Source organism: Podarcis liolepis, assembly GCF_965112155.1.
Source record: "Podarcis liolepis genome assembly, chromosome: 6".
NCBI lineage: Eukaryota > Metazoa > Chordata > Lepidosauria > Squamata > Lacertidae > Podarcis > Podarcis liolepis.
The window spans coordinates 84,563,277-84,578,092 of NC_139559.1; the positions used below are offsets into that span (position 1 = coordinate 84,563,277).

Consider the following 14,816-nt stretch of genomic DNA (forward strand, 5'->3'; position numbering starts at 1 on the left):
AAAACCTGGAATTCCACACCCAGTTGATGCTTACCATACTGAACCACATGGTTTAATGGTCTGACTGAGTAGAAGGCAGCTACCTATGTTCTTAAATGTATATCATTTCACAAAAATATATACAGTCATACCTCAGAAGTCGAATGCCTTGCGAGTTGAACGTTTTGGCTCCCAAACGCCAGAAATCTGGAAGTGAGTATTCCAGTTTGTGAACATTCTTTGGAACCCAAACATCCGATGTGGCTTCTGATTGGCTGCAGGAGCTTCCTGTAGCCAATTGGAAGCCACACCTTGGTTTCTGAATGTTTTGGAAGTCGAAAGGACTTTGGAATGGATTCTGTTCGACTTCCAAGGTATGACTGTAGTCCTCATTCATTTTCTCTGCTGGAGTCTTGATTCACCTCAAATAACTGCCTTCCAGCTTGACACAATGATCCTGGGTGTGCAAAATGAGGTCTAATAAGCTTTTAATTTTTTAAAGTACATTTATTCACTTCCTCAATTTTGTAAGCTCCACATCCCTGCCCACAAGGCAGGTTACATTCATTAAAGCTCATAACATTCTGGAAACAATTTCAATAAAACCAGTATTAAACATATGTGAAAGTACAGGTCAAATCAATTTAAAACTATGTGTGACACAGCAGAGGAGAAATGGAAAGCAGTGAAGAACTTCTTTCTTAAAGATCTGTTGCTGAAAAGCCTCAACCTGCTTCCGGAAGGAAAATACAAAGCTAGTTGTAAAGGTGTCGCAGGAAAAAAATATCGTAATTGAGGTGCCAGTATTGGAAAGCCGCTAATCTTGGTAGTAACTTCACTAGAAGCAAGGAAAGCATCTGGAACAGGGCCCAGTCTGAAGTCCAGGAAGAAGTCACTTCCTAATCTACTATGGTCCTATATGTTTTGGACTAACGAAACTCCATCAGCTTCAGTAAGCATGGCGAATAGTCAGGGATGTTGGGAGTGGTAGTTTGACATCATCTGGAAGGTACCAGGTTGAAGCAGCTTGGCTCAGGGCTTTAAAGATCAGCATGGCAACTTACATTTAGCTTGGAAATCTGAAGCAAGTGAAATTCACTGTACAATACCTATAATGTGGTTCCAGCAACAGTTAACAGTTAACAGCTGTGCCACTGCATTCTGAGATTTTTTGAGCTGTCTTCAAGGCACTTTAGTGTACAGTCTGCTACAACAGTCCTCTCAAGACTATATGACAAGGCAGGTATGACAGTGGCTAGGTCCCTGTCTCAGGAAACAGCAGTTGTCAAACCCGGTGAAGCTGGAAAAATATACTACTGGCAACTGTTGGAACCTGGCTCAGGGCTGTCTTAAGCATATGTGGCACCGGGATGCAAAGATCTGCCCGGCGCCCCCCCCCCACCGTTGCCTGGTCCCAGGCACACAGGAGGGCAGAACCTCACTGGCTCGGTTGCCCCCAAACATGTGGTGTGGAGCTGCCTGCAGCAGAAGAGCCCACCGCGGCGCTCTGACCGACAGGCGGGCTCTTCCCCGGACTCAACTCTTGGGCCCTAGACTCTTGGCCTGGTGCCCCTAAGAGCCCAGTGCCTGGGTGCCCTGTACCCTTGGCACCTATGGTTAAGACGTCCCTGACCTGGCTATTGTGCTTAAACTAACCGTGTCCTCAGATTGTGCAAGTAGTCCATCCAGAATAGGCAAGACACCTGATCTGTAGTACCTCCCGCCATCAACGTATTGTATGTACTGAACTTCAGTTTGCTCACACTGTTAAAGTGAATCCCCTGCTAGAACTGGGTTAGAGGAAAGGAGGAAGAAGAGAGAGAGTTGGTTGTCATCCTCAGGATCATGATGGCACCAAATCTCCCAGAAGACTACCCACCAGCTTCCTGTAGCTGATGAATAAAATGGGGAGACAAAATGGACCTCGCAGAACCTTATAAAGTCAGTCCCACAGAAGTAGCAAGGGCTTTTTGACATTTGCTCTGACGTCTATATCTAAGGGGTAGGAACAGAACAATTGCAACACACTGCCTCCAACCCATGCTGGATACATGATTAACTTGGTCGGCTGTAAGATCACAGAGAGAACCAGGAGAATTAGCAGATTTACTGCCAGTGTGAGCAAGGCTGCTCCAAACCAACTTGAAAGCCATACTGAGAAAGATAGGTTTGATCATTCAGGGATGCCTGTCAGTGGCCCATCTTATGCACTTGAACTAACTTACCCAAGGATGGTAAATTAGTGGCCTTGATATTATCCCTCCCTGCATGTAGAAAATGTGATCTGAGCCCTATGTGCAGCACAGCTTACATGTGTAGGCCTCACTCTTGTGATGCAAGCACAGTTCTTCACGGTAGATGGATTGTGTAAGGGGTGGCTATGGCTATAGCATAAACTCTGGTTCACTTCATAAGCTGTAGGCATGAATCTTGACATTTTTCAGGACACATTTATATGCCACTTTTTGGAGCCTTGTACAAAGTGGGCTTTAGGATTACAGAAATGAGACTCCGGGTGACTGTGAACTAAGGTTCTTGGCTAAACGTGAAGCTGTCTTAATGATTTTGTATCGGAATTAGAAATAAAGAATTAGAAATTAGTCACTGGGACAACTGCTCTTTCAACATGCAAGCTGAACTACCAGCGAGGCACCTACCTGATTGCAACACTATCTGACCATTGTGTTATATCTGGAGATTGTGTTCGGAATTTGACCTTTACAAAAATGGCAGCCACCTCTTCTGGTTCCCGTTCTGTTGCTTTTTTGTGAGTTCCTTATAAGCTTCTGACTTGAGAAACCGGGGGAAAGAATCCTTAGCCATAAGACTGTAGATTAAACTCTGAGCATCATCAAAACACTGGAGAGTCGGTTCAGAAATAGTCTGGGTGATGTGGTCTCTGGTATTGAAGTCGATGTTTATCTGCAGGGAATAGAGTGGCATAAATTGTTTGTTTTTCTGGAGATCAGAAATGTTGTAAGGGAGCCAGAAACAAACACTATTTGAATTGCTTCCCAAAATACAGTGTTTGATGCAAAGCAGCAGGAAGGTCATGTTTTCATTATCTTGAATACTGAACACTAATTTTAATTTGGTTTCCTACACTGAAAGCAGTGCTGCCATTTATTGTTTAATAACTTTAAAAAGTGCTTCGGATTTTCTAGGTGCATAATGAGAAATAACATCATCAGACTTTTCACAGTGCAAAAAAGCAAACCTCTCTGAATAGGTTTTCAGTGCATATACCCCCCAGGCACCACATTATTTTTTTTAACACTATCTCTTTATTCTGGCTACATTCCACAAAATGGCAGCTATCCTCTTTGCCTAAGAAAATTCTATTGTTCAACAGAACTCTCATCAGCCTCTGCCTCTCTATGGTCAGTGGTAATAAGAGTTGTAATATGACAACATCTGGAGGGCTGCACATTGCTCCACTCTTGAACTAACGCCTCCTATTTACTGAAGGGCCTTATGAATACTTTAAACTTAAAAAATAAAACAATACTAATATTACCTTTGCAACACAGGAGGTATGATTCTTCCAGTAGCACTTGGGTAATATGAGTAGTCCTTGGCCATTGTCATGGAATGACTGGATGCCAATGAGTGGTGGGAGGCACCAGCTGAGGAACACCCAATGGAGCCAGGGGATTGGTGGTGGGGCAACAATGTGTGTTTGGAGGGAGAAGAAGGAGCAGACTGGGAGGAGGAGGTGTCAGAAGCTGAAGAGGTAACAGGGCTTAGTGAGGAGGAAGAGTCTGTGGCAGAGAGCAGCTCAGGATCAGAGGCAAAAGCAGAGGCTGGATAGGAGGGGCGACAAGAAGCAGAGACGGAGCAGGCTGCTGATGAAGCCAAGGGGTCTCCTGCTCCTGCTGTGACCAGTTCCCCCTGCCGCTCTGGTGTCCCAGAACCAGAAGAGGTATGACGAGGGTGGAGCAAAGACAGACAAGGTGGCATAGTCTCCGGTTGCAATGGAAAGACCCAAGGAAGAAGTAGACTTAGGGAACTGTGGGAAGGTGGGGACCCTCAGTCCCTACAACTGACTCATAGGGGTAAGATCTACCTGACAAGTTGCTGTGCTTGCTAGACCTGGCCTCCTGAGCCGACTATGTTTCCTTGAGTAAAAAATTAACTTCCCTGACACCCTGTGATTTATTGCCAACTTGCTTCTGACTCCTGGCAGCCATGCCTATGCTGAAGCTCCTCTTGCACCTCATTGCCCCAGTTTCAGACCCCAGGGAGAATAACCTCATCATGGGTTCCTCTCACATGACCTGGAGATTGTTCCATTACCTGAGCAGCCTACAAAGGAGATACACTGCAGTGACATTTATGCAATGAAAGGATGTGTATAAAAGTGGTGTTACAGCATCAGTCATTGAAGAAGGTGTTCCTTCAGATTAAACACAAATCTTTCTTATGCTAACCAGCTGTGCATAAGCACGATAAAATTCAACTAGAAAGCACCACGTTCCATGTGTATTTTTCTATATGCTCACAAAAGCACCTCTCTCTCTCTCTCTCTCTCTCTCTCTCTCTCTCTCTCTCTCACACACACACACACACACTGTGGTAACACTTTATTCCAGTGACTCCAGTTTTCTCTTTGCTGCCCTGGTGGCTGTCAGTGTGCTCATATAAATATTAGAATTGCTTTGCTGGACCCTGCAAAATTCATGAATTCAGTCCTGTTCATTAACTTCAAAATATGTTCTCTGAGCAGGCCTGGCATTGGTTACCCTCCTGCGTCTCTCAGTGGCTTCCCAGATAGCGTATTTTTCGCCCTATAGGACGCACTTTTCCCCCTCCAAAAATGAAGTGGAAATGTGTGTGTGTCCTATGGGGCGAATGCAAGCTTTCGCTGAAGCCTGGAGAGCAAGAGGGGTCGGTGTGCTAGCGGAGAGCTTGCCTGCACCCAGAAGCTTGGGGCGCGCTGAGCTGAGCATGGCCCAGGCTTCTGGCTTCGCGCAGCTCTCCGCTAGCCGTGGGAGAGCTGCGCAAAGTTGCACAGCTTTCCTATGGCTTGCGGATAGCAGCCTGTTCTGGGGCTGGGGAAGCTCGGGCTTCCCCCGCCCCAGCCCCGCACCTGGGGGGGAAATATATTTTTTTCTTTATTCCCCCCCCAAAAAAAACTAGGTGCGTCCTATGGGCCGGTGTGTCCTATGGGGCGAAAAATACGGTATTTCTTGCTTTTTGAGCTTCTGAACAAATCTTGGAATTTTATCTTGGACCCAGTATTCTGGATTAGATCAACCTTTGATCTGATCTAGCAAAGCGATTCTAAGTCAGAAGTAGATAATAGTTCATCCTTTTGAATTAACTTCTTTTTTCTTTTCTTTTTCTTTTTTAAAGAGTGCCTTGTACTCACTTGTCCTATCCTCCCATTGTATCCTCTTTACTAAAGTTAGGCCTGCAGCTCAATCTCTCGGGTGTATTAAGAAGTATTTAAAAGGAACCCCCCCCCCCAAATTATCTTCTCCAAAGCTAAGACGACGTCAGTAGCTAAGGTCACTGTCTCTATCAAAAGCATATCATCGGTGTAAAAGTGAGGGAACACATATCACAGGAGTAATTAACCAGCCAATTAGTTTAAAAAATGTTTTTGTGTGTAATGATCAAATGGCATGGTGCGACAGGAGGATCCTAAAGGACATGCTTTAGCTTTCATCACATCAAAAGGACTCCGCTTAGAGAAATCAACCATTAACACTTGCCAGCACTGACGAATGTACTTGGGCATTTTCTGAGTCACAAAAGTTCGCTATTGCAGTGTTTTAAAGGCACACTCAACTCGAAGTGGGATGGAACAGATCTTCCTAGATTAGGATAGGCAGATGGAAGGCTGGAGCCTAATTCTGGCTCCTGGTCCCCAGAGGAAACCCTCAGCCCAGTGATTGCACACTTGGCGGCGCTGTTAGTGCAAAGCTTTTGGGGCACAAATTCAGGGGCCCATTTGGCAGAATGAACACAAGCCCCTCAGAAATGCAGGAGGTGAAGAAAGTGAAGAAATATACCGTACATTGGCATCTAAAGAGGCAAGCAAGACTGGGACATTGAGAGTCTAACATTTTCAAACTATACCATGGGAGATGGGCAAATATGCCCCCTTTATTTCCAAAGTGTAGCAAGTCAATTGCAATTCCTCACAGTGGAAGAGCAATGAATAGGTACAGCCAGGAGCCCCTAGTTCCTATGTATTGCAGCACTAGCTAGAATTTTCAGAAACATTGGTTGGGCTCCTCCGTCCAACAGTATCCTGATGCATATGAAGGCCTTGTGAATATACCCACCCACAAACCAGTAAAGAAACCTACATTTGAATCCTGCCATTGACACCAGTCTTTCAGAGTTCATGTAAATGGGTTACCTCTTTGGGAGCGTCAGTTTGGATAAACTCTGAATAAATCTTTTTGGCTTTCGAGGCAATTTTAGCTGCTGACTTTGTTTTCTTGAAGTCTTCACAGGCCAGCCAGAATTCAATGTTTTCCTCACTGAATTCTGACTTCAGGAAAGTCCTGAATGCATCCAAGCCATCTACAGAAATAAGAAAACACAACTGTGGAACAAGCAGTCGGGTGGGAAGAAACCCGGTCATGGAAACCCCACTGAAGTCAATGGAAATCTTTCTACTGGCTTTTGGTTGAGTAGTTTCATGCATTCCTAGACCCTCCTTTAGTACAGTTTGATTTGAGGAGATTTGGGTCTTAAAACCTGATGATGTAAGCAGGATGCCTAGATCAGAACATGCTACAATTTGCCTGCTGGATTCTTATTTGTCATGGTCGGTGATAAAGAACAATAAATTAGTGGTCTTTTGGACATTTATCCTGAAGGGATTTTTTCAGATGTCCATGAAGCAAGACAATCTCCAGCCTCTCAGTTAGTTAGTTAGTTAGTTAGTTAGTTATAGCTGAACAAACCCCAAGTGCCCAAATGATATGTGTTATCTAGAACCATTTCAATCAGGCTGCACACACACTAACCTCTTTATAGAAAAAACAACAACCATATTTTTCTTCATCTGCAATTGTTCAAGATTGTTCTCAACATATTGCTTTCAATCTACAGTGACTCTACAGTGATTCTCGATCTTGCATTTGTTAGGGGAGGAGTGAATACATATTTGGGGGGGGGATATGTACATCTTTGAACTCCTCACCCCCCTAACTAGATTTGTCCATGCCTGTTACTCTGTGCCCATGCCACAAATGAATGAAGAAAGAAGCGGTGATTGTGATGTTGCTATAGCCACAACATCACTGGGCAGTTGCAGATACACCTCGTTGCTGGGACTGCCTACATCTGTTCTAATGTGTTTTCTGGTAGACAGACTGCAGGGTAATGCTATCTGCAAAGACTTGCAAATCCATCTGCAATGACTTTTATTTTGGGAATGAAACCTGTTTCTCAAGAGGCACCAGTGGAGGACTTTGTTCTTTCAAATTTCAGCAAGGGCAATATTTGGTGCCCCCTGCCTCTCGCATTCCATTCTGTGTATGCAGGGCCCCCCTTGAAATGCCACCCAGTGCAGGAGAATAAGTCACGCTGCCCTAAATCTGCCTCTGGGGGCACTTTTCAGTGGCAAAAAGCTTGCCCTATTGTTATCAGTGTATCAAGTTATAAACAGTTGTTTGGTCATGAAATTTGCCCAGACAATGAGGAAATTCTGCTGGTCCACCTGCTCCTCTTTAATGAAATGTTTATGGATCAGTTGCCTCAGCCTGTAAGGTAAAGCTAAGGTAAATGAGTCCTGGAAAGTTTACTCCAGTCAAAGGCGACTGTGGGGTGCGGTGCTCATCTCACTTCAGGCCAAGGGAGCTGGTGTTTGTCCACAGACAGCTTTCTGGGTCATGTGGCCAGCATGCCTAAACTGCTTCTGGTGCAGCTGAACACAGTGATGGAAGCCAGAGCACATGGAAACTCCATTTACCTTCCCGACGCAGTGGTGCCTATTTATCTGCCTGCACTGGTGTGCTTTTGAACTGCTATATTGGCAGGAGCTGGGACAGAGCAATGGGAGCTCACCACCATCTTGCAGATTTGAACTGGCAACCTTCTGATTGGCAAGCCCAAGAGGCTCAGTGGTTTGGACCACAGTGCCACCCGCGTCCTTGCCTTACCCTGTATAGGAGTGTAGGAGCTGGACATGTTGGAGGAACAGTAAGGTAAATATAAGTTGAACCATGATATCACTACTTTCATTCAGATGCATCTTACCTTTATTAGCCAGAAGCGTATCCACAGAATCCATCCATGCCATTGTTTCCCTAGGGGCTGACCTGTGAAAACAACATCTACCCTTGAAAATAGCATTGTGATCTTTTGCCTATGTAATCTGTGGATAGTCTCTATGCAGTATGCATCCTGATTCACAGCTATTGTGTTGGCCCAGCGATATAAGTAAGGTTAGCTTTCAATATTGAACTACATATATTGAACAGCAAAATCACCTTCCTGTGCAGATAGCCACATGAGATGGAGGGTGTAATTTAATATGGGTCCCTAGATTGTTAATCGGGAAGAGAGGAGTAATAAAACATGCAATTGGGTGAACAATAAGAAAGTCACAGGAGAGGTATCACTGATTTTTCTCCCAGTAGAGACTCTCCAGAAACCTTCTTGTCATTGAATGGGCCAGCTATTAATTTCTACAATCATTTTGCTAGTGATGACTAGAGCTATCAGAAAGGTTATCACGCTAACACTGGGTTGATAAATGGGCTATTTCTCAATTTCGTACTGTTTTTAAAAATGGTTTGCTTCACAGTTTTGGTTCCCAACAAGATTTTGATTAAGCATTTGTTAAAAGCAGTAATAGGATTCCGTCCTCTCTCCCCCCCTTCCCCCGGTTTAGTTTCCTGCTTGTGTCAGGAAAAGCTGTCTTCCCCCATCTGTGAGAGAGCACAAAGAATCCAATTAGCTCAATATATTCTCTGCTCGGGTCATATTTATCTAAATCTAAGAACTTGTCAGGGCAGAATAAGATCTTTTCCAAACTAGTTAATAATTTTAAGTGCTTTTTGCTTCCAAAGAAGCATCCCCCTTGGGCTTTGATGTATGTACCACCAGAGCAAAAGCATAGACTCTCCTTCTCTCTCCCTCTCTCCCTGAGAATCTGAGGAGTTATCCATAATCTCACTGACAACCCCAACACATTCATTGCATAAGTCTTTGACTATGCAGTGTGTCGAAGGAAGAGCTGTTAATCTATTTCAGTGCCTTCTACAATAGTTTGGCCATCTATTTTTAAGTAGGCAGCTCCGTAGAGAACAGTGTTTATTAATCATGGGCCCCAAAGCTTCCAGGAAGAGAGATGGCAGATCAAGGAGCTAAGGGGATCTCACTGTTCTGTTAGAACCAAGGGATGTGCTTCAGGTATGACGTTCTTACATGAAGATAATCTCTGTGTAGGGTACCATGGGGACTGTGCTGCATCTTCCATCAACAGTGTCTCCAAAAAAAGTTATACATCACTTGGAAAGACAGGCAAACTAATGCCAGTGTACTGGAAGAAGCAAAGGTCACCAGTGTCGAAGCAATGATTGTTCAACATCAACTTTGTTGAACTGGTCATGTTGTGCAGATGCCTGATTATCGTCTTCCAAAGCAACTACTCTATTTCAAACTTAAAAGTGGAAAGCGTAATGCTTGTGGTCAACAAAAGAGGTTTAAAGATTCTTTTTTCCTTTCCCCCCCTTTTTCCCAAGCCGCTAAGCCGCTTAACAGCTGATCCGCTAAGCCGCTTAACAGCTGATCCGCTAAGCCGCTTAACAGCTGATCTGCTAAGCCGCTAAACCGCTAAGCCACTTATCAGATGATCCGCTAAGCCGCTAAACCGCTTATCAGCTGATCCGCTAAGACCGCTAAGCCGCTAATAGCGCTAATCCGCTAAGCCGCTAATGGGCTTGCTTCGCAAGACGAAAAAACCGCAAGACGAAGAGACTCGCGGAACGGATTCTTTTAGTCTTGCGAGGCACCACTGTAGCTGGTATACAGGGACATTTTGGAGCAGGGAGATCTCTGAAATCTCTTCTTATGCAGAAAGTATGCCTTCCCTTGCCCTCTGTGCTCATGTGGACAGGCTGTGTCTCATTTCATGAGGCGGAAGGAAGGAAGAGAGGGTGAGCTTCTGTCCTGCAGGAGATCTGACGGGACAGGACATTTTTCCTCTTACCCCTGTGCCTTTTCTCCTAAAGTGCCAAAAACAAGCACAAGAGATGGACTGAGCTGATTGTAGTCCATTGTGCCCCAGAATTTTCTGCATCTAAAATTGGCTGTTGGCTCACCTTGATGGAGAGATGGAGCAATATGTTTCATTAACATATCCAGATATATTGAACACATTTACAAAAAAAAAAGAGAGAGACCCTGTGCATTGATACATGTAGGTGTATCTAGTGGAGTACACTACTAAGGTAAAAGGTAAAGGCAAAGTACCCCTGGACAGTTAAGTCCAGACAAAGGCGATTATGGGGCTGCCGTGCTCATCTAACTTTCAGGCCAAGGGAGCTGATGTTTGTCCACAGACAGCTTTCCGGGACATGTGGCCAGCATGACCAAACTGCTTCTGGCACAACGGAACACCGTGATGGAAACCAGAGTGCACGGAAATGCCATTTACCTTACTGCCACAGCAATGCCTATTTATCTACTTGCACTGGCATGCTTTCGAACTCCTAGGTTGGCAGGGGCTGGCACAGAGCAATGAGAGCTCACCCCGTCTTGGGGATTTGAACTGCCAACCTTTTGATCGGCAAACCCAAGCGGCCACAGTGCCACCCTTATTGCATCACATATTTGTAGGAGCACCCATAGATTGCCTGTGATATCCAAACTTCCTGACATGAACTGGGCTTCCCCCACACTTCTGGCATAGTGATGGTGGGGAAGGCCCTGTCTATTGGGGTGTTGGTGGAATGGTAAGGTTCATGGAAATCCCAAGGTCCCTTTGCATGCCAAGTGAAGTGCTGCTTCTAGTACAGTGAATTAATATGACCAAAGGGGAAAGAAGCGGACATTTTACTTAAGATTAAAATTAATGTGCAAAACCTATGTTGCAGACAAGCCCAATAAAAGTTAGGGCTTAAAGTGAATATCCTTGTTGCATAATTAATGGTCGTTGGAGTGAGAGTACAGGAGAAATGAACATGATTTGCTATGGAAGTGAGTCTTTTAGATGCTATATGGGAGCACGCATCCTTTCAAAAAATAATAGAAGGAAAAGACAATGACAACTGTATTTGGGAAGGGGGTTCCCCCAGTTTCTCTTCATGGTGGAGAAAATCAGATGGGCAAATAATGAGGGAAGAAAGAAGGCCGGTATTGACATTTGATGTTTTGGCAATTAAGAAGTTTTTGAAAGGGTGAGCACTAATTGAGGAAGTGTGGTGTGGTCATCTATGATTTCATCCTAAGTACATAAGAAATGCTCTCTGAGTCAGGCCAAAGGGTCATCTAGGATCTGAGGGCAACAGCTCAAAGTGTTGGTCTTAATTGGTCCTATCAAAATAAAGTTGCTATTATACTGTTCATTGTGCCATTCAATGAGAGTTTGGCCCATTTATAATCAACTTCGCCATTTTATTTTCTCATAGTTTGTTTTAGTTGGGTTCCACTTGGCCCAGTCAGATTGTGAAAGTGTACTGTGGAAGAGGGCGTTTCTGAAAGGAGAATGAACAACATCCCCCTTGATAAGAGAGCAAATGAAGTGTGACATGGCAGAGGCTCGGGAGAAAACATTTTACATGTTTAAAACACATTTGGGTGCAGTGATACCCCCTCCCCCAAAGTTGATAATTATGCAACTTTTGAATTTCATATGTTGCCTTTTTTTGGTTAAACCCCATGAAAGTCATAAACAAGAAACTCACTTCACTGGCATGGTTTGTTCCACTGTTTGTCACAGTTAACACTTGCTTTTTCTTTCTGGTTGATTTTCAAACTGTGGGTAATAGGACAGCAGAACCATTACATTTTACACACCCATAAATAAATCATAGTTTTCAGATTGACATTCTCTATTTATCTGCTTTAGTATAATTTCCCAAAACGCACCTATTATTCTCCCAGTGATTGCTGTAAAATAAAGAAGAGAACAACAACAACAACAACAACAACAACAACAACAACAACAACAACAACAACAACAACACATACCACCCTTCAACCAAAGATCACAGGGCATTTTATAACATAAAAACACAAAATATTTCTTTATTTTATTTATTGCATAGTTGATGGTTCTGGTCAGTGGTGAAAACCTATTGAATTCAGGTTATTGAGATGATTGAAAACATACTAGGATTTACCCTACTTTTGAAATGTGTGTATGATTTGGGAGGATCAGGAAAAATTGAAGTAGGTGAGTTAGATTATAGATAAGTACAGTGGTACCTCGGGTTAAGAACTTAATTCGTTCTGGAGGTCCGTTCTTAACCTGAAACTGTTCTTAACCTGAAGCACTACTTTAGCTAATGGGGCCTCCTGTTGCTGCTGTGCTGTTGGAGCACGATTTCTGTTCTCATCCTGAAGCAAAGTTCTTAACCCGAGGTACTATTTCTGGCTTAGCGGAGTCTGTAACCTGAAGTGTGTGTAACCTGAAGCATCTGTAACCCAAGGTACCACTGTAGATCTATGAAGCAGTGGAACAAAAGCAGCAACCAACCTCAGTAAATGTGGGCCTTGCAATTATATAGTCATTTTGCTCATTCTTCTGAAAAATTGCTCTTTTCCTGTCACAGGTCTTTTGTGAATGTACAACAGCACTGGGTCAACTTGGGGGAAAATGCTCACAAGTGGAAAAAATCAATAAAATGTCATATATTTGCAGTAGTACCTAATCCTGTATGTCCTTGGGTATGAAGGACAATAGTAAGCATGCTAATCTTGAGCTTGCAAAGCAATAAGGTAATTGTGAAGACATGATTGTGTCAGGAGTCATACACTTAGACATATGTTTCTTTAAAAAATGATACTAGGGGCACTGTGTGTGTTAATTAAAATTGGAGACACATTTCACTCTTGTAGCCAAAAAAGATGCACCTATGCTTTCTAGAACAGTTCCCAGAACAGATAGATAGATGATAGATAGATTAGATAGATAGATAGATAGATAGATAGATAGATAGATAGATACTTAGATAGATAGATAGATGATAGATAGATTAGATAGATAGATAGATAGATAGATAGATAGATAGATACTTAGATAGATAGATAGATAGATGATAGATAGATAGATAGATAGATGATAGATAGATAGATAGATAGATAGATAGATAGATAGATGATAGATAGACAGATGATAGATAGATGATAGATAGATGATAGATAGATGATAGATGATAGATAGATAGATAGATAGATATAGATAGATAGATATAGATAGATAGATGATAGATAGATGACAGATAGATAGATAGATGATAGATAGATAGATAGATGATAGATAATGCTCACAGGCATGCCCTAGAGGTGGTGGCCCCATGCTTGGAGAATTCCCTTTGACTAGCTTATCGGTTTTTAACTGGGTCTTGAAAACCCTTTCATTTCAATCCTACTTTTAGTCATAGGTGGTGTGCTGGATCTTTATATGTACTGTATATACAGTTGCTGTCTTTGCTTTAAAATGTTTCAAATTGTTTTAATGGAATTGTGCTGGACTATAGAATGCTTCACACTGTACTTTAGCTTTATAATCCCCCCATGCACTTTTTACTTGTAATGATTTTTAAAAAAAATAAAAATAAATCACATGCTAAACTGTTGAAGAACCAAGGCAAGGTGGGAGGGATTTTTAGGCTAGCTTCCAGTAATATGAAGCCTCATTTACAGCAAAATGTAGGGAAATGAAGGCTGGATCTATCATGCCTGCGACAAAACGAATCAAGTCCAACATAGTAAACCATACACTGCTAAACGCCTGCCATTATAAAAGAAAAACGGCATGATTACAAATGGTACAATTAGTATCATGTCCAGTTAGCCCCTGAGCTTCCAACCTCTGTTTCAGATATAGGCTGCTTCTATACCATGAACACATGTTGGGTTTATATCACATCAATGTTAGTTTCTGTTTTGCCACTGAGCAGCTGCTTGGAGTCACAGGACTCTGTTTACATTCCAGAGACAGTCCAGTCTATTGGAAGTCTCATGGGAGACTAGAGACAGATGTGATGTTACTGGTTTCCTGTTCCCTTTGTTCCTTTGTTTCAGTTGCTTTCATAGAGAGAGGATGTGTTTTTTGTCTTCGTAGTTAGGATAATAAAGCATAGCATGTAGCCCAAACCTCTCGTCTCTTTCCTGTGCTGGAAACTCTGCTGAATGAAAAATGTGCCTGAGGCCTCATTAAAGGCTCAGGTTGTTAAACACGTTGGGAGGCGATTCCGAAGGACTCAGGGGAAGAAAATGAGCTTTATCAGCTTGGCCGAGCGGAGATCCCGACAATCAACTGCCATAGCTTCCTGCAAAGAATCCTGGGAACTGTAGTTTGGTGGGGTTGTTACCTCTGGCTACAGTCTCAGATTCTTAATTCTTTCCTTAAGAAGCTGAGAATTAGAAATAACAGTGAAAGCACATTAGGCACCTCCATAGTCTTGCCCATGCATCTTCCTGGGCTTGCTTGCAACGCCAGCACAATGCAGTGAGGTATGATGTTTCATTCCCAACTTGTCATTGTGTAAGGTTCCCTCCCTGTCGACTTGCTTGCTGGCATCGTAAGCCACAGGATCAAGCTATATGCTATTCAGTGCAGCCTCAATTTATTGCATGTGAATTCAGGCTGTCATCCTTCTGTTCGCCTACCCTTTAGGGAAGAATCAGAGTACCTGTTACCC

General features: G+C 43.2%; 1 protein-coding gene across 1 annotated transcript; it reads right to left on the minus strand.

The window, feature by feature from the left end:
- Positions 1 to 2,697: 2,697 nt before the first annotated feature.
- On the minus strand, positions 2,698 to 11,867 carry RGS21 (regulator of G protein signaling 21; the record flags this gene model as incomplete). The annotated part of the gene is made up of 4 exons (XM_083506889.1): positions 11,853 to 11,867; positions 8,200 to 8,276; positions 6,350 to 6,516; positions 2,698 to 2,901 (listed from the first exon to the last, which is right to left on the minus strand). The coding sequence occupies exons 1-4, from the start codon at positions 11,861 to 11,863 to the stop codon at positions 2,698 to 2,700; spliced, it is 459 nt and encodes a 152-aa protein (XP_083363015.1). The 5' UTR covers positions 11,864 to 11,867.
- Between the last annotated feature and the right edge of the window lie 2,949 nt (positions 11,868 to 14,816).